The 17,419-nt window shown below is 47.6% G+C and overlaps 1 protein-coding gene and 1 long non-coding RNA gene across 4 annotated transcripts; one reads left to right on the top strand and one right to left on the bottom strand.

Moving 5' to 3' along the window:
- Positions 1-2,684: 2,684 nt before the first annotated feature.
- Positions 2,685-9,091, bottom strand: LOC310891165 (uncharacterized protein). Of its 3 annotated transcripts, XR_014577462.1 has the most exons (5): positions 8,889-9,091; positions 8,625-8,712; positions 6,296-7,212; positions 4,966-5,048; positions 2,685-3,813 (listed from the first exon to the last, which is right to left on the bottom strand). XR_014577462.1 is itself a non-coding variant. In XM_083853449.1 (3 exons), the coding sequence occupies exons 1-2, from the start codon at positions 6,760-6,762 to the stop codon at positions 5,021-5,023; spliced, it is 495 nt and encodes a 164-aa protein (XP_083709575.1). In that variant the 5' UTR covers positions 6,763-7,920; the 3' UTR covers positions 2,685-4,813; positions 4,966-5,020. The 3 variants fall into 3 exon arrangements, 2 of the variants coding, with proteins under 2 accessions (XP_083709575.1, XP_083709574.1); XM_083853449.1 differs by lacking the exons at positions 8,625-8,712; positions 8,889-9,091 and having other exon boundaries at positions 2,685-4,813; positions 6,296-7,920; XM_083853448.1 differs by lacking the exons at positions 8,625-8,712; positions 8,889-9,091 and having other exon boundaries at positions 6,296-7,920.
- Positions 9,092-13,712: 4,621 nt separating this feature from the next.
- LOC310891167 lies at positions 13,713-16,557 on the top strand. Its single transcript, XR_014577464.1, has 3 exons — positions 13,713-14,017; positions 15,265-15,347; positions 16,497-16,557. It is a non-coding gene; the product is annotated as an uncharacterized lncRNA (long non-coding RNA).
- The last annotated feature ends 862 nt before the right edge of the window (positions 16,558-17,419 follow it).

Genomic DNA, 17,419 nt, shown 5'->3' with positions numbered 1-17,419 from the left:
CTGCTCCAGCCGCTCCAGCCGCTCCAGCCGCGGTAGCCTCTCCAGCCGCGTTAGCGGCTGCCGCGGCTGGAGCGGCTGGAGCGGCTGCCGCGGATGGAGCGGCTGCCGCGGCTACCGCGGCAGGAGCGGCTGCCGCGGCTGGAGCGGCTGCGGCGGCTGGAGCGGCTGGAGCGGCTGCCGCGGCTGGAGCGGCTGGAGGGGCTGCCGAGGCTGGAGCGTCTGCCGAGGCTGGAGCGGCTGGTACGGCTGGAGCAGAGCAGTGAGTCCAGAGAGTGCACTGGCACCACTGGGGATGCAGTGCAGTGAGCCCGTAGAGTGCACTGGCACCACTGGGGATGCACTGCAGTGAGTCCAGAGAGTGCACTGGCACCACTGGGGATGCAGTGCAGTGACTCCAGAGAGTGCGCTGGCACCACTGGGGATGCAGTGCAGTGAGTCCAGAGAGTTCGCTGGCACCACTGGGGATGCAGTGCAGTGAGTCCAGAGAGTGCACTGGCACCACTTTGGATGCACTGCAGTGAGTCCAGAGAGTGCACTGGTACCACTGGGGATGCACTGCAGTGAGTCCAGAGAGTGCACTGGCACCACTGGGGATGCAGTGCAGTGAGTCCAGAGAGTGCACTGGCACCACTGGGGATGCAGTGCAGTGAGTCCAGAGAGTGCACTGGCACCACTCGGGATGCAGGGCAGTGAGTCCAGAGAGTGCACTGGCACCACTGGGGATGCAGGGCAGTGAGTCCAGAGAGTGCACTGGCACCACTGGGGATGCACTGCAGTGAGTCCAGAGAGTGCAATGGCACCTCTGGGGATGCACTGCAGTGAGCCCATAGAGTGCACTGGCAACACTTGGGATGCAGTGCAGTGAATCCACATAGTGCACTGGCACCACAGGGGATGCACTGCAGTGAGTCCAGAGAGTGCACTGGCAACACTGGGGATGCAGTGCAGTGAGTTCAGAGAGTGCACTGGCACCACTGGGGATGCAGTGCAGTGAGTCCAGAGAGTGAACTGGCACCTTGGGTATGTAGAGCAGTGAGTCCAGAGAGTGCACTGGCACCACTGGGGATGCAGTGCAGTGAGTCCAGAGAGTGAACTGGCACCTTGGGTATGTAGTGCAGTGAGTCCAGAGAGTGTACTGGCACCATGGGGATGCAGGGCAGTGAGTCCAGAGAGTGCGCTGGCACCACTGGGGATGCAGTGCAGTGAGTCCAGAGAGTGAACTGGCACCTTGGGTATGTAGTGCAGTGAGTCCACAGAGTGCACTGGCACCATGGGGATGCAGTGCAGTGAGTCCAGAGAGTGCGCTGGCACCACTGGGGATGCAGTGCAGTGAGTCCACAGAGTGCACTGGCACCACTGGGGATGCACTGCAGTGAGTCCAGAGAGTGCACTGGCACCACTGGTGATGCAGTGCAGTGAGTCCACAGAGTGCACTGGCACCACTGGGGATGCAGTGCAGTGAGTCCAGAGAGTGCACTGGCACCACTGGGGATGCAGTACAGAGAGTCCACAGAGTGCACTGGCACCACTGGGGATGCACTGCAGTGAGTCCAGAGAGTGCACTGGCACCACTGGGGATGCACTGCAGTGAGTCCAGAGAGTGCACTGGCACCACTGGTGATGCAGTGCAGTGAGTCCAGAGAGTGCACTGGCACCACTGGGGATGCAGTGCAGTGAATCCAGAGAGTGCACTGTCACCGCTGGGGATTCACTGCAGTGAGTGCAGAGAGGGCACTGGCACCACTGGGAATGCAGTGCAGTGACTCCAGAGGGTGCACTGGCACCACTGGGGACTGTTTTGCAAAGAAAAGCGTTTTATTGTTGCTATTCACAGCTTCCATTATTCACAGGTTTTTGAATGCTAACATTGCTCAGGAAAAGATCTGATATTTGTAGGGGTACCGTCATTCCTAGTTATTTGTTTTTACATTGTCCTTGCATTTATTACCATATAATTTCAAGTCTAAGTTTGTGGTTTAAGTTATAATAAGGAAAAAAGCAGTAGTTGAGGTAATCAGGTTAAAGATTATAGATGGAGAGGAACTTGGCGTTAGATACTAAAAACAGGATGGCAGTTAGCCTTGCCTTAGAAAAATTAAAATGGTTGACTAAACTTTTTTTCCCAAAACGTTGTGTTGACCAGCCAATTTGAATTTGGCAGTATTAAAGCTGTCTGCAATAAGTTTTTCTGTTTTGGATTGTAGCTAGTTCCTCTAGGTGCTCCCGCAGAATAGTATTTTTACTATACCTATATATACTTTATATATTTACTATACCTATATATACCTAATGCCTTTCTTAGAAACAAACAAAATCTCTTTTTAAATATAACTTTCTTGCAGTTGTTACTGATGGACTTGCTCCGCCACAAAGGATTCTTTTTCCACCTGAGAAGATACGTATGGATTGGCAAGAAACACAAAGTGTTGGAGTTGGCCTGTACAATCTTGGCAACACACGCTTTCTTAATGCTACTCTACAGTGTTTGGCCTACACCCCCCCCACTTGCCAATTACATGCTTTCTCTTGAGCACAGCCAGTCATGTGAGTACTTTCTAACAGTATTTTAAATCTGTTGGATAGCTCTGAAGGTGAAGAACAGCAGTGATTCTGTGAGACAAAGTTACTTGCCTGATTTTACCTGTGGAAGCTGGCTTTGAGCATTTTATTAGCAGTGGGCTCAGAATAGCATATGGAGTGCGTTTAATGCACCATGTGTGTTTTTTGTTTGTTTTTTTAAAAGGATCTTTTCTTGCTTCATGGGAATAATGAAGTGCATTGGACAGTAATGCATTTAATGAACATTTGGCATTTGGGCTATTTGGGCTTCCTGCTGCTAGAAAGGCAATAAAATTTAGGATGTTGGCATCATAGGTCTTTAGTCTTCACAGCCTAGGTTCCATAATGCACTACAATAAATGGTCTGTTCGTTGTTGAACCAATTAAAAAAAAAGAAGCAAACAAAAACAAAACCTAGAAAGCAATATGAGCTGTTATGAACATGACTAGATTTTTTTGTGGGACTGTATTAAAATCTAGACTGATTTTGTCCTAAATAAAATGTTGTACTATAAACTAAATGTTGTACTAAACGTGTATGCTTTTTAGGCTGGTATCTTTGTATCGATACCTAGAAATTTAACTGTTTTCTTCCTGTATATAGAAATTGTTTCAGTTAAGAATCCTGTTGAAAAAAGGAGGGCAGAAGTACTATTACATACATTACTTTAGTTTTTCCTTTCTCCCAAAGGACTCGTAGCTCTGTATCATGAAGCTCACCTGACAGCACTGTGCTGAAAATAACCCACATTCTCTTAATGCTGTATCATCAATGTCAAATATTCTTTCCTCATATATTTTGCAGCCTGTGGAGTTCACATTCCTGTCAGCCTTCACAAACGTGACTTTGCAGTAGTCTTTTAGATTTCTCATCACAAAATGCACTTGAACACAAGCTTAATGGATATTTTTATTCTATAAAGTTGTGTGAAATGAAATGTTACGAGACTGTTGGGACAAGGAGAGTGGATACTGTATCTATAGTTTAAATGTTACTTATATGTTTGTTTGTAGTTATGTCTGTTTCGCTAGACTGGGATGCTTTCTTCTTTCACTCTTCAGGTCGTGAACAAGATTTTTGCATGATGTGCACGATGGAGACTCACATTAACCAGGCCCTGCGTTGCACTGTTGATGCCATCGAGCCTACGCGTGTTATCAATAACCTCAGTCGTAAGTGGCTTCAGATGTGTTTCTTTTTCAGTATCTTGTAATCTTCAAATAATTATTTGATGTGTATAAATGGTTTTAACACTGTAAAGAAGAGAGATTTTAGAAATACGAGAATTATTTCATTTTTAAATGAGGTAAATACTATCATCTTCTTATTTAGGAATAGGACAACATTTCCATTTTGGCAGTCAAGAAGACGCACACGAGTTCTTGCGCTATACTGTCGATGCTATGCAGGAAGCGTGCTTGAATGGAAGCACCAAGTCAGCATAAACAAATTCACTTTTATACGTTCTCTAGCACCTTGTAGTCCTTTATTTACTATCAAAACTGAAAGTCTACGTCATCCTTGGTTTTCATAAAACTCTTTGAAGAGTTAACTGTGTGCCTTAAATCTTCTGAGGTCTGATTATAATTTATTTCCAGATTGGACAGATCTTCTCAAGCTACCACCATCATTCATCAAATATTTGGAGGATTTCTAAGATCAAGAGGTACTTTAAAAAATATTCCTGTCCTTAGAACTGATCTGTGTCTTTTGTCGGTAGTAAAGCAGTCTGCAGTTTGTCTAAAGTAGTATCTATCGACAACTTGAATTTGGACAGTTAGTCTCCTCCACGTATTGTTAAGCATTTATATTTTGCTTCCACTGAAGTGCTTGAATTGCAAAGCAGTTTCGGATACATATGAGGCATTTCTTGATATCACTTTGGATATAAAGGTAGGATGTTTTGTAAATATAATTCATGATGTTTAAGTACATGTATAACTTTCTAAATTAAACTTGTTTAACTTAAAAAACCAAACCACATACAATGTTAAAATATAAGAGCTTGGTGGTGGTTAGAAAGTGGATTGGACTTTGTCCTTCTGTGGAACCCCTGTAAATAGTCTCCGCATAAGGAGACAGCTCCACGTAAGGACACAGTTCAAGAGCTGTGCAAGACGCTGCTTAGTGAGCCAGCACAGGCTGCTAACATTAATTACCACAGAGCCAGCTCACATTCTCAACTCACAGGAACCTGCTGCTGCCTTCCACTCCAAATCATTCTCCATAGCTCCTTGCTTCAGCTCACCACTACTACAAAATGAAGCAACAACAACAACAACAACAACAACAACAAAGCTGCGTCTCCTTATTTCTAAATGAAGTTAAAAGATAACTTATGCTCTAAGTCATGCAATACATAAAACTAATATCTAGTATTAAGACATAATTAGTAATAATCTTACTCGCTACATTTGTAGCAATTCTCTCCATCCAGCTCTTCAGGTTTCACAAATAGTTCTAGAGCTCTGGTAACAGATGAAACCGCCTAGAGGAGCGAGAGAGAAGAGCGTAAAGTCACTGTAAATTCAAAATTCCAGAGATGCACTAGGAGTTTATAAGAGAATCTGACTAATACATACGTAAGCGATCTACTGGTAAGGTATTTAGGGTTAGGGGTTTAAGGTCTCAATTTTTGTTTGTTTTTAAGGTTAGGGGCTCCAGGGTTAGGGCCTTGAGAGTCTTAATTTTTTGGGTTAGGGTTTAGAGGGTCTTAATTTTTAGGGTTAGGGGTTTTAGGCGTAGGTCTTCAGGGCTTTAGTGTGGTAAATTTTATTGGGTTAGGGCTGAAAGGGTTTTTAGGGTTAGGGTTTCTAGAGTTTTTTGGGGTGGGGGTTAGGGTTAGATGCGTGGGTGCCGTAGGGTTAGGGGTTAGGCCTAATATTAGGGCGGAAGGCCAAATTAAGAGGGTGGGAGACCCCCAAAATTGAAGGGTTGAAGCCCCAAGTTAGGGGAAGGAACCTCAAAGTTGTGGGGTCCCCCAAAATTGGGCAGAAGAACTATTAATATTGGGGGAAACCCGAAAAAAGGAGGGTGGGGGACTCTAAAATTGGGGGGGACCCCCAAAAGTGGTCAGGTCCCCCCAAATTAGGGGAGGAACCCCCAAGATTGGGTGGGTGAACCCCCAAATTGGGGGGAAGAACACTTAAAATGGAAGCGTGAAATTCCAGAATTGAATGTGGACCCCCCAAGAACTGGGGAGGAATCCCCAAAATTCGGGGGGACCCTCAAAATTGGGGTTAAAGCCCCAGATGTCGGGGAGTGAAGCCCCAAATTAAGGGATGGAACCTCAAAAATGTGGTGAGAACCCCAACATTGGGGGAAAGAACCTTAATATTAGGGTGGCAGGCCTAAAAAAGATGGTGGGGGACCCCAAAATTGTGGGGGGATTGGAAGGGGGGGGGGAATCCCCAAAATGGAGGGGGAACCCCAAAACTGGGGGGGCGAAGCACCAAATTAGGGAAAGGAACCGAAAATTGTGGGGAAGAACCCTGAAATGGAGAGGTGAAAACCCGAAATTGAGGGGAAAACCCCAAAACGGCGGGAAAACCTCAATAAACACAAAATGGAACGGGGAATGTAACAGAGCAAAAAACGTGGCGTCCTACGGCAAACTGCGAGGCTCAATTTTCCGGGGAGTGCTGGGAAATGTAGTTCTTGGGAACTGGGTTTCCGGGAGGCCATGTTGCCTTCCCAGAGCATGTCGGGAGGTGCAGTTCTCGAGAAGCCGCTTACCGGGCAGCCATATTGGGAGTCCGGGGAATGCCGGGAGATGTAGTCTTCCGGCACTGGGCTTCCGGGAGGCCATATTGGTTTCCCAGAGCATGCCGGGGTATGTAGTACTCGAGGGCACTGGGCTTCCGGGAGGCCATGTTGTTTTCCCAGAGCATGCCGGGAGATGTAGTTTTCCGGCACTGGACTTCCGGGAGGCCATATTGTTTTCCCAGAGCATGCCGGGAGATGTAGTTCTCGGACACTGAGCTTCCGGGAGGCCATGTTTTTTTCCTAGAACATGCTGGGAGATGTAGTCTTCCGGCACTGGACTTCCGGGAGGCCATATTGGTTTCCCAGAGCATGCCGGGATATGTAGTTTTCCGGCACTGGACTTCCGGGAGGCCATATTGTTTTCCCAGGGCATGCCGGGAGATGTAGTACTCGGGGGCACTGGGCTTCCGGGAAGCCATGTTGTTTTCCCAGAGCATGCCGGGAGATGTAGTTTTCCGGCACTGGACTTCCGGGAGGCCATATTGTTTTCCCAGAGCATGCCGGGAGATGTAGTCTTCCGGCACTGGGCGTTTTTTGCTAATAATAATTTTTGTACTAATAACATAGGCTCAGGCAAGGATCTCAGTGAGGTAGCATTTTTATTCACGAGTGCAATGGCAGGTGTCCCACAAGCCACGTACTAGTTTATACAGTTTAACACAGTTTATATAAATTTTTTTTTTCCCTCTCGGTGACCAGGACCCTCCCCAGTTTCCCAATTGACCGGGTAATCCAGGTTCACAATCTATCTGGTTCTTCACAGAAAATACACAGCTGCTGGCCTGTTACAAGTCAATTTTCTTTTTTTCTTGACTGTTTTCCTCTTTGAGGTGGTAATGTTTCTTACACCGTGATTTCCACCCAATTGCTCTAAGGATTCTGGTTGTCTGCATTTTACAAGGTTGTCTGTGAAGCTTTCTTATCACTGCACGCATATCTCAGTACCACCTTCCTTCCCTCTAAACGATGTAACTCTGTGCAAAAACATTTTTATTCCCACAACCTTGATCCCCTTACCCTAAAATCCTTATTCCCTTTAACCCTAACAACTCTAACCACAACCCTAACCCTTCATATCAACCCCCCAACGCTAATGACACTGACTAATGATCCAAACCCCAAACTGCCCCTAACCCCAGGCAACTGACAAAGAAACTGACACATAGCTGAAAACTACAAAAAAGGCAAAACCCTGGATACACACCCCAAATCACAAACACGTGACCAAAATGCTACAGAAAAGCCCCAGACGCAGGCCCCAAGCACTACAGCTAGGCCCCAGAAGCTCAAGACACATCCCAAAGCCAAAATGCAAGCCCCAAACGCTACAGAAAAGCCCCCAAACACCAGACGCAGGCTGCAGAAGTCTACAAGCAGGCCCCAACCACACCCGGATGCAGACCCCAACTGTCCACAAGCAGCTCCCAACCCCCCCCCATGAACTGGACCCCACCCCACCCAGATGCAGGCCCCAGCCCCAGCCCCCACGCCCCAGACTCTGGCCCCAAAGGTGTACAACCAGCTCCCAAATGTCCCCCTCAAAGGGAGGCTCCAAAGCCCGCCAGAAGACCCTAGAGTGTACAAGCAGCTCCCAACCCCCCCAGAACAGGCCCCAACCCCCCCCAGACACAGGCCCCAAAGGTGTCCAAGCAACTCCCCACCCTCCCCAGAGGCACACCCCAAAGGTGTACAAACAGCCCCAACCCCCCAAGACCCAGACCCCTACAGTGTACAAGCAGCTCCCACCCCCCCCCGCAAGGCAGGCCCTAACAGTGTACAAGCAGCTCCCACCCCCCCCCCAGACGCAGGCCCCACCAAAGGTGTACAAGCAGGCCCCTACAGTATACAAGCAGCTCACAACCACCCCCCCCAGAGGCAGGCCCCAACCCCCTCCAGATGCAAGCCCCAAAGGTGTACAAGCAGCTCCCAACCCCCTCCAGATGCAGATCCCTACATTGTACAAGCAGCTCCCAACACCTGCCCCCAAACGCAAGCCCATACTGTGTACAAGCAGCTCCCAACCCCCACAGATACAGATCCCTACATTGTAGGAGCAGCTTCCAACCCCCCCAGATGCAGGCCCTGACCCCCCCCCAGCCACAGTCCCCAAAGCTGTACAAGCAACTCCCAACCCCCCCCCCCAGATGCAAGCCCCAAAGGTGTACAAGCAGCTCCACACCCCCCCAAGTCACTGGCCCCAAAAGCCTAAATATATGCCAAGAAAGTATTAATGCAAGTGCCAAATGCTACAGACAGGCCCAAAAGCACAGGCCCCAGATGCTCGAGGCCGAGATGTAACTTGGCTTTCTGAATTACTGGAAAGCGGCTTTCATTCTCAGCGAGGTGTGCGCAGGCTAGACAGGATGGGGCTTCAGGCACCTCTTCACCTGTGGAAAAACACTGCCATCAGGCACTGCCATGCCAGACAAGCTTTTTCTGTTAAAACACCCTTCTCAGATGCCCTGTGGCATTCTAGTGACCTGCTTAGCTCCGATTCTAAAGACTAACGTCACAGCCCACCTTGCCTGTGGCACCTGATGAACAGAAGAGAAAGCAACCATACCGTTTGGAAACCGTCACTGCACGTGCTGCTCCTTGATGCTCTGTAACCTCTTCTCAAATCCTCAGCCACTTCTGTGTAGAGCCTGCCATGACACCTGAAAAGCAAAATGGATACCCTTCGCAGTCACCTTGCGCAACTTGGCCATTCCGCTCCAACCCCACTCACGACCAGCCTGCCCTTCTCGTGCTGCTCTTCAGAGTGCAGCTTGGCCCGAGTCTGTGCAAGGCACCTGCGAAAGAAAAAGAAAAGCATAGGCCGCGGCAGCATCCAAAGCCACAGCACAGCTAGGACAGGTACTCTCATCTGCTCCCTTACTCTGCCAACTCACCTGCCCTCGAGGCAGATGCTTCCATCTGCTCTCTTAAGCTCTTATATTTTAACATTGTATGTGGTTTGGTTTTTTAAGTTAAACAAGTTTAATTTAGAAAGTTATACATGTATAACTAAATTTGCTAAATGTTATGTTTAAATATGCCATGTATAACTAATTTGCTCTAAGGATTCTGGTTGTCTGCATTTTACAAGGTTGTCTGTGAAGCTTTCTTATCACTGCAAGCATATCTCAGTACCACCTTCCTTCCCTCTAAACGATGTAACTCTGTGCAAAAACATTTTTATTCCCACAACCTTGATCCCCTTACCCTAAAATCCTTATTCCCTTTAACCCTAACAACTCTAACCACAACCCTAACCCTTCATATCAACCCCCCAACGCTAATGACACTGACTAATGATCCAAACCCCAAACTGCCCCTAACCCCAGGCAACTGACAAAGAAACTGACACATAGCTGAAAACTACAAAAAAGGCAAAACCCTGGATACACACCCCAAATCACAAACACGTGACCAAAATGCTACAGAAAAGCCCCAGACGCAGGCCCCAAGCACTACAGCTAGGCCCCAGAAGCTCAAGACACATCCCAAAGCCAAAATGCAAGCCCCAAACGCTACAGAAAAGCCCCCAAACACCAGACGCAGGCTGCAGAAGTCTACAAGCAGGCCCCAACCACACCCGGATGCAGACCCCAACTGTCCACAAGCAGCTCCCAACCCCCCCCCATGAACTGGACCCCACCCCACCCAGATGCAGGCCCCAGCCCCAGCCCCCACGCCCCAGACTCTGGCCCCAAAGGTGTACAACCAGCTCCCAAATGTCCCCCTCAAAGGGAGGCTCCAAAGCCCGCCAGAAGACCCTAGAGTGTACAAGCAGCTCCCAACCCCCCCAGCACAGGCCCCAACCCCCCCCAGACACAGGCCCCAAAGGTGTCCAAGCAACTCCCCACCCTCCCCAGAGGCACACCCCAAAGGTGTACAAACAGCCCCAACCCCCCAAGACCCAGACCCCTACAGTGTACAAGCAGCTCCCACCCCCCCCCGCAAGGCAGGCCCTAACAGTGTACAAGCAGCTCCCACCCCCCCCCCAGACGCAGGCCCCACCAAAGGTGTACAAGCAGGCCCCTACAGTATACAAGCAGCTCACAACCACCCCCCCCAGAGGCAGGCCCCAACCCCCTCCAGATGCAAGCCCCAAAGGTGTACAAGCAGCTCCCAACCCCCTCCAGATGCAGATCCCTACATTGTACAAGCAGCTCCCAACACCTGCCCCCAAACGCAAGCCCATACTGTGTACAAGCAGCTCCCAACCCCCACAGATACAGATCCCTACATTGTAGGAGCAGCTTCCAACCCCCCCAGATGCAGGCCCTGACCCCCCCCCCAGCCACAGTCCCCAAAGGTGTACAAGCAACTCCCAACCCCCCCCCCCCAGATGCAAGCCCCAAAGGTGTACAAGCAGCTCCACACCCCCCCAAGTCACTGGCCCCAAAAGCCTAAATATATGCCAAGAAAGTATTAATGCAAGTGCCAAATGCTACAGACAGGCCCAAAAGCACAGGCCCCAGATGCTCGAGGCCGAGATGTAACTTGGCTTTCTGAATTACTGGAAAGCGGCTTTCATTCTCAGCGAGGTGTGCGCAGGCTAGACAGGATGGGGCTTCAGGCACCTCTTCACCTGTGGAAACACACTGCCATCAGGCACTGCCATGCCAGACAAGCTTTTTCTGTTAAAACACCCTTCTCAGATGCCCTGTGGCATTCTAGCGACCTGCTTAGCTCCGATTCTAAAGACTAACGTCACAGCCCACCTTGCCTGTGGCACCTGATGAACAGAAGAGAAAGCAACCATACCGTTTGGAAACCGTCACTGCATGTGCTGCTCCTTGATGCTCTGTAACCTCTTCTCAAATCCTCAGCCACTTCTGTGTAGAGCCTGCCATGACACCTGAAAAGCAAAATGGATACCCTTCGCAGTCACCTTGCGCAACTTGGCCATTCCGCTCCAACCCCACTCACGACCAGCCTGCCCTTCTCGTGCTGCTCTTCAGAGTGCAGCTTGGCCCCTCTGAGTCTGTGCAAGGCACCTGCGAAAGAAAAAGAAAAGCATAGGCCGCGGCAGCATCCAAAGCCACAGCACAGCTAGGACAGGTACTCTCATCTGCTCCCTTACTCTGCCAACTCACCTGCCCTCGAGGCAGATGCTTCCATCTGCTCTCTTAAGCTCTTATATCTTAACATTGTATGTGGTTTGGTTTTTTAAGTTAAACAAGTTTAATTTAGAAAGTTATACATGTACTTAAACATCATGAATTATATTTACAAAACATCCTACCTTTATATCCAAAGTGATATCAAGAAATGCCTCATATGTATCCGAAACTGCTTTGCAATTCAAGCACTTCAGTGGAAGCAAAATATAAATGCTTAACAATACGTGGAGGAGACTAACTGTCCAAATTCAAGTTGTCGATAGATACTACTTTAGACAAGCTGCAGACTGCTTTACTACCGACAAAAGACACAGATCAGTTCTAAGGACAGGAATATTTTTAAAAGTACCTCTTGATCTTAGAAATCCTCCAAATATTTGATGAATGATGGTGGTAGCTTGAGAAGATCTGTCCAATCTGGAAATAAATTATAATCAGACCTCAGAAGATTTAAGGCACACAGTTAACTCTTCAAAGAGTTTTATGAAAACCGGATGACGTAGACTTTCAGTTTTGATAGTAAATAAAGGACTACAAGGTGCTAGAGAACGTATAAAAGTGAATTTGGGGGCAGGTGTTGGGATCTGCTTGTACAATGTAGGGATCTGCATCTGGAGGGGGTTGGGAGCTGCTTGTACACCTTTGGGGCTTGCATCTGGAGGGGGTTGGGGCCTGCCTCTGGGGGGGGTGGTTGTGAGCTGCTTGTATACTGTAGGGGCCTGCTTGTACACCTTTGGTGGGGCCTGCGTCTGGGGGGGGGGTGGGAGCTGCTTGTACACTGTTAGGGCCTGCCTTGCGGGGGGGGGTGGGAGCTGCTTGTACACTGTAGGGGTCTGGGTCTTGGGGGGTTGGGGCTGTTTGTACACCTTTGGGGTGTGCCTCTGGGGAGGGTGGGGAGTTGCTTGGACACCTTTGGGGCCTGTGTCTGGGGGGGGTTGGGGCCTGTGCTGGGGGGGTTGGGAGCTGCTTGTACACTCTAGGGTCTTCTGGCGGGCTTTGGAGCCTCCCTTTGAGGGGGACATTTGGGAGCTGGTTGTACACCTTTGGGGCCAGAGTCTGGGGCGTGGGGGCTGGGGCTGGGGCCTGCATCTGGGTGGGGTGGGGTCCAGTTCATGGGGGGGGGTTGGGAGCTGCTTGTGGACAGTTGGGGTCTGCATCCGGGTGTGGTTGGGGCCTGCTTGTAGACTTCTGCAGCCTGCGTCTGGTGTTTGGGGGCTTTTCTGTAGCGTTTGGGGCTTGCATTTTGGCTTTGGGATGTGTCTTGAGCTTCTGGGGCCTAGCTGTAGTGCTTGGGGCCTGCGTCTGGGGCTTTTCTGTAGCATTTTGGTCACGTGTTTGTGATTTGGGGTGTGTATCCAGGGTTTTGCCTTTTTTGTAGTTTTCAGCTATGTGTCAGTTTCTTTGTCAGTTGCCTGGGGTTAGGGGCAGTTTGGGGTTTGGATCATTAGTCAGTGTCATTAGCGTTGGGGGGTTGATATGAAGGGTTAGGGTTGTGGTTAGAGTTGTTAGGGTTAAAGGGAATAAGGATTTTAGGGTAAGGGGATCAAGGTTGTGGGAATAAAAATGTTTTTGCACAGAGTTACATCGTTTAGAGGGAAGGAAGGTGGTACTGAGATATGCGTGCAGTGATAAGAAAGCTTCACAGACAACCTTGTAAAATGCAGACAACCAGAATCCTTAGAGCAATTGGGTGGAAATCACGGTGTAAGAAACATTACCACCTCAAAGAGGAAAACAGTCAAGAAAAAAAGAAAATTGACTTGTAACAGGCCAGCAGCTGTGTATTTTCTGTGAAGAACCAGATAGATTGTGAACCTGGATTACCCGGTCAATTGGGAAACTGGGGAGGGTCCTGGTCACCGAGAGGGAAAAAAAAAATTTATATAAACTGTGTTAAACTGTATAAACTAGTACGTGGCTTGTGGGACACCTGCCATTGCACTAGTGAATAAAAATGCTACCTCACTGAGATCCTTGCCTGAGCCTATGTTATTAGTACAAAAATTATTATTAGCAAAAAACGCCCAGTGCCGGAAGACTACATCTCCCGGCATGCTCTGGGAAAACAATATGGCCTCCCGGAAGTCCAGTGCCGGAAAACTACATCTCCCGGCATGCTCTGGGAAAACAACATGGCTTCCCGGAAGCCCAGTGCCCCCGAGTACTACATCTCCCGGCATGCCCTGGGAAAACAATATGGCGTCCCGGAAGTCCAGTGCCGGAAAACTACATATCCCGGCATGCTCTGGGAAACCAATATGGCCTCCCGGAAGTCCAGTGCCGGAAGACTACATCTCCCAGCATGTTCTAGGAAAAAAACATGGCCTCCCGGAAGCTCAGTGTCCGAGAACTACATCTCCCGGCATGCTCTGGGAAAACAATATGGCCTCCCGGAAGTCCAGTGCCGGAAAACTACATCTCCCGGCATGCTCTGGGAAAACAACATGGCCTCCCGGAAGCCCAGTGCCCTCGAGTACTACATACCCCGGCATGCTCTGGGAAACCAATATGGCCTCCCGGAAGCCCAGTGCCGGAAGACTACATCTCCCGGCATTCCCCGGACTCCCAATATGGCTGCCCGGTAAGCGGCTTCTCGAGAACTGCACCTCCCGACATGCTCTGGGAAGGCAACATGGCCTCCCGGAAACCCAGTTCCCAAGAACTACATTTCCCAGCACTCCCCGGAAAATTGAGCCTCGCAGTTTGCCGTAGGACGCCACGTTTTTTGCTCTGTTACATTTCCCGTTCCATTTTGTGTTTATGGAGGTTTTCCCGCCGTTTTGGGGTTTTCCCCTCAATTTCGGGTTTTCACCTCTCCATTTCAGGGTTCTTCCCCACAATTTTCGGTTCCTTTCCCTAATTTGGTGCTTCGCCCCCCCAGTTTTGGGGTTCCCCCTCCATTTTGGGGATTCCCCCCCCCCTTCCAATCCCCCCACAATTTTGGGGTCCCCCACCATCTTTTTTAGGCCTGCCACCCTAATATTAAGGTTCTTTCCCCCAATGTTGGGGTTCTCACCACATTTTTGAGGTTCCATCCCTTAATTTGGGGCTTCACTCCCCGACATCTGGGGCTTTAACCCCAATTTTGAGGGTCCCCCCGAATTTTGGGGATTCCTCCCCAGTTCTTGGGGGGTCCACATTCAATTCTGGAATTTCACGCTTCCATTTTAAGTGTTCTTCCCCCCAATTTGGGGGTTCACCCACCCAATCTTGGGGGTTCCTCCCCTAATTTGGGGGGACCTGACCACTTTTGGGGGTCCCCCCCAATTTTAGAGTCCCCCACCCTCCTTTTTTCGGGTTTCCCCCAATATTAATAGTTCTTCTGCCCAATTTTGGGGGACCCCACAACTTTGAGGTTCCTTCCCCTAACTTGGGGCTTCAACCCTTCAATTTTGGGGGTCTCCCACCCTCTTAATTTGGCCTTCCGCCCTAATATTAGGCCTAACCCCTAACCCTACGGCACCCACGCATCTAACCCTAACCCCCACCCCAAAAAACTCTAGAAACCCTAACCCTAAAAACCCTTTCAGCCCTAACCCAATAAAATTTACCACACTAAAGCCCTGAAGACCTACGCCTAAAACCCCTAACCCTAAAAATTAAGACCCTCTAAACCCTAACCCAAAAAATTAAGACTCTCAAGGCCCTAACCCTGGAGCCCCTAACCTTAAAAACAAACAAAAATTGAGACCTTAAACCCCTAACCCTAAATACCTTACCAGTAGATCGCTTACGTATGTATTAGTCAGATTCTCTTATAAACTCCTAGTGCATCTCTGGAATTTTGAATTTACAGTGACTTTACGCTCTTCTCTCTCGCTCCTCTAGGCGGTTTCATCTGTTACCAGAGCTCTAGAACTATTTGTGAAACCTGAAGAGCTGGATGGAGAGAATTGCTACAAATGTAGCGAGTAAGATTATTACTAATTATGTCTTAATACTAGATATTAGTTTTATGTATTGCATGACTTAGAGCATAAGTTATCTTTTAACTTCATTTAGAAATAAGGAGACGCAGCTTTGTTGTTGTTGTTGTTGTTGTTGTTGCTTCATTTTGTAGTAGTGGTGAGCTGAAGCAAGGAGCTATGGAGAATGATTTGGAGTGGAAGGCAGCAGCAGGTTCCTGTGAGTTGAGAATGTGAGCTGGCTCTGTGGTAATTAATGTTAGCAGCCTGTGCTGGCTCACTAAGCAGCGTCTTGCACAGCTCTTGAACTGTGTCCTTACGTGGAGCTGTCTCCTTATGCGGAGACTATTTACAGGGGTTCCACAGAAGGACAAAGTCCAATCCACTTTCTAACCACCACCAAGCTCTTATATTTTAACATTGTATGTGGTTTGGTTTTTTAAGTTAAACAAGTTTAATTTAGAAAGTTATACATGTACTTAAACATCATGAATTATATTTACAAAACATCCTACCTTTATATCCAAAGTGATATCAAGAAATGCCTCATACGTATCCGAAACTGCTTTGCAATTCAAGCACTTCAGTGGAAGCAAAATATAAATGCTTAACAATACGTGGAGGAGACTAACTGTCCAAATTCAAGTTGTCGATAGATACTACTTTAGACAAACTGCAGACTGCTTTACTACCGACAAAAGACACAGATCAGTTCTAAGGACAGGAATATTTTTTAAAGTACCTCTTGATCTTAGAAATCCTCCAAATATTTGATGAATGATGGTGGTAGCTTGAGAAGATCTGTCCAATCTGGAAATAAATTATAATCAGACCTCAGAAGATTTAAGGCACACAGTTAACTCTTCAAAGAGTTTTATGAAAACCAAGGATGACGTAGACTTTCAGTTTTGATAGTAAATAAAGGACTACAAGGTGCTAGAGAACGTATAAAAGTGAATTTGTTTATGCTGACTTGGTGCTTCCATTCAAGCACGCTTCCTGCATAGCATCGACAGTATAGCGCAAGAACTCGTGTGCGTCTTCTTGACTGCCAAAATGGAAATGTTGTCCTATTCCTAAATAAGAAGATGATAGTATTTACCTCATTTAAAAATGAAATAATTCTCGTATTTCTAAAATCTCTCTTCTTTACAGTGTTAAAACCATTTATACACATCAAATAATTATTTGAAGATTACAAGATACTGAAAAAGAAATACATCTGAAGCCACTTACGACTGAGGTTATTGATAACACGCGTAGGCTCGATGGCATCAACAGTGCAACGCAGGGCCTGGTTAATGTGAGTCTCCATCGTGCACATCATGCAAAAATCTTGTTCACGACCTGAAGAGTGAAAGAAGAAAGCATCCCAGTCTAGCGAAACAGACATAACTACAAACAAACATATAAGTAACATTTAAACTATAGATAAGTCTCCTTGTCCCAACAGTCTCGTAACATTTCATTTCACACAACTTTATAGAATAAAAATATCCATTAAGCTTGTGTTCAAGTGCATTTTGTGATGAGAAATCTAAAAGACTACTGCAAAGTCACGTTTGTGAAGGCTGACAGGAATGTGAACTCCACAGGCTGCAAAATATATGAGGAAAGAATATTTGACATTGATGATACAGCATTAAGAGAATGTGGGTTATTTTCAGCACAGTGCTGTCAGTTGAGCTTCATGATACAGAGCTACGAGTCCTTTGGGAGAAAGGAAAAACTAAAGTAATGTATGTAATAGTACTTCTGCCCTCCTTTTTTCAACAGGATTCTTAACTGAAACAATTTCTATATACAGGAAGAAAACAGTTAAATTTCTAGGTATCGATACAAAGATACCAGCCTAAAAAGCATACACGTTTAGTACAACATTTAGTTTATAGTACAACATTTTATTTAGAACAAAATCAGTCTAGATTTTAATACAGTCCCACAAAAAAATCTAGTCATGTTCATAACAGCTCATATTGCTTTCTAGGTTTTGTTTTTGTTTGCTTCTGTTTTTTTTAATTGGTTCAACAACGAACAGACCATTTATTGTAGTGCATTATGGAACCTAGGCTGTGAAG

Source organism: Anser anser (genome assembly GCF_964211835.1).
Source record: "Anser anser genome assembly, contig: HAP1_SCAFFOLD_406, whole genome shotgun sequence".
NCBI lineage: Eukaryota > Metazoa > Chordata > Aves > Anseriformes > Anatidae > Anser > Anser anser.
The sequence above is the reverse complement of the archived record's forward strand: the minus strand, read 5'-3'. Positions and strand labels throughout refer to the sequence as shown.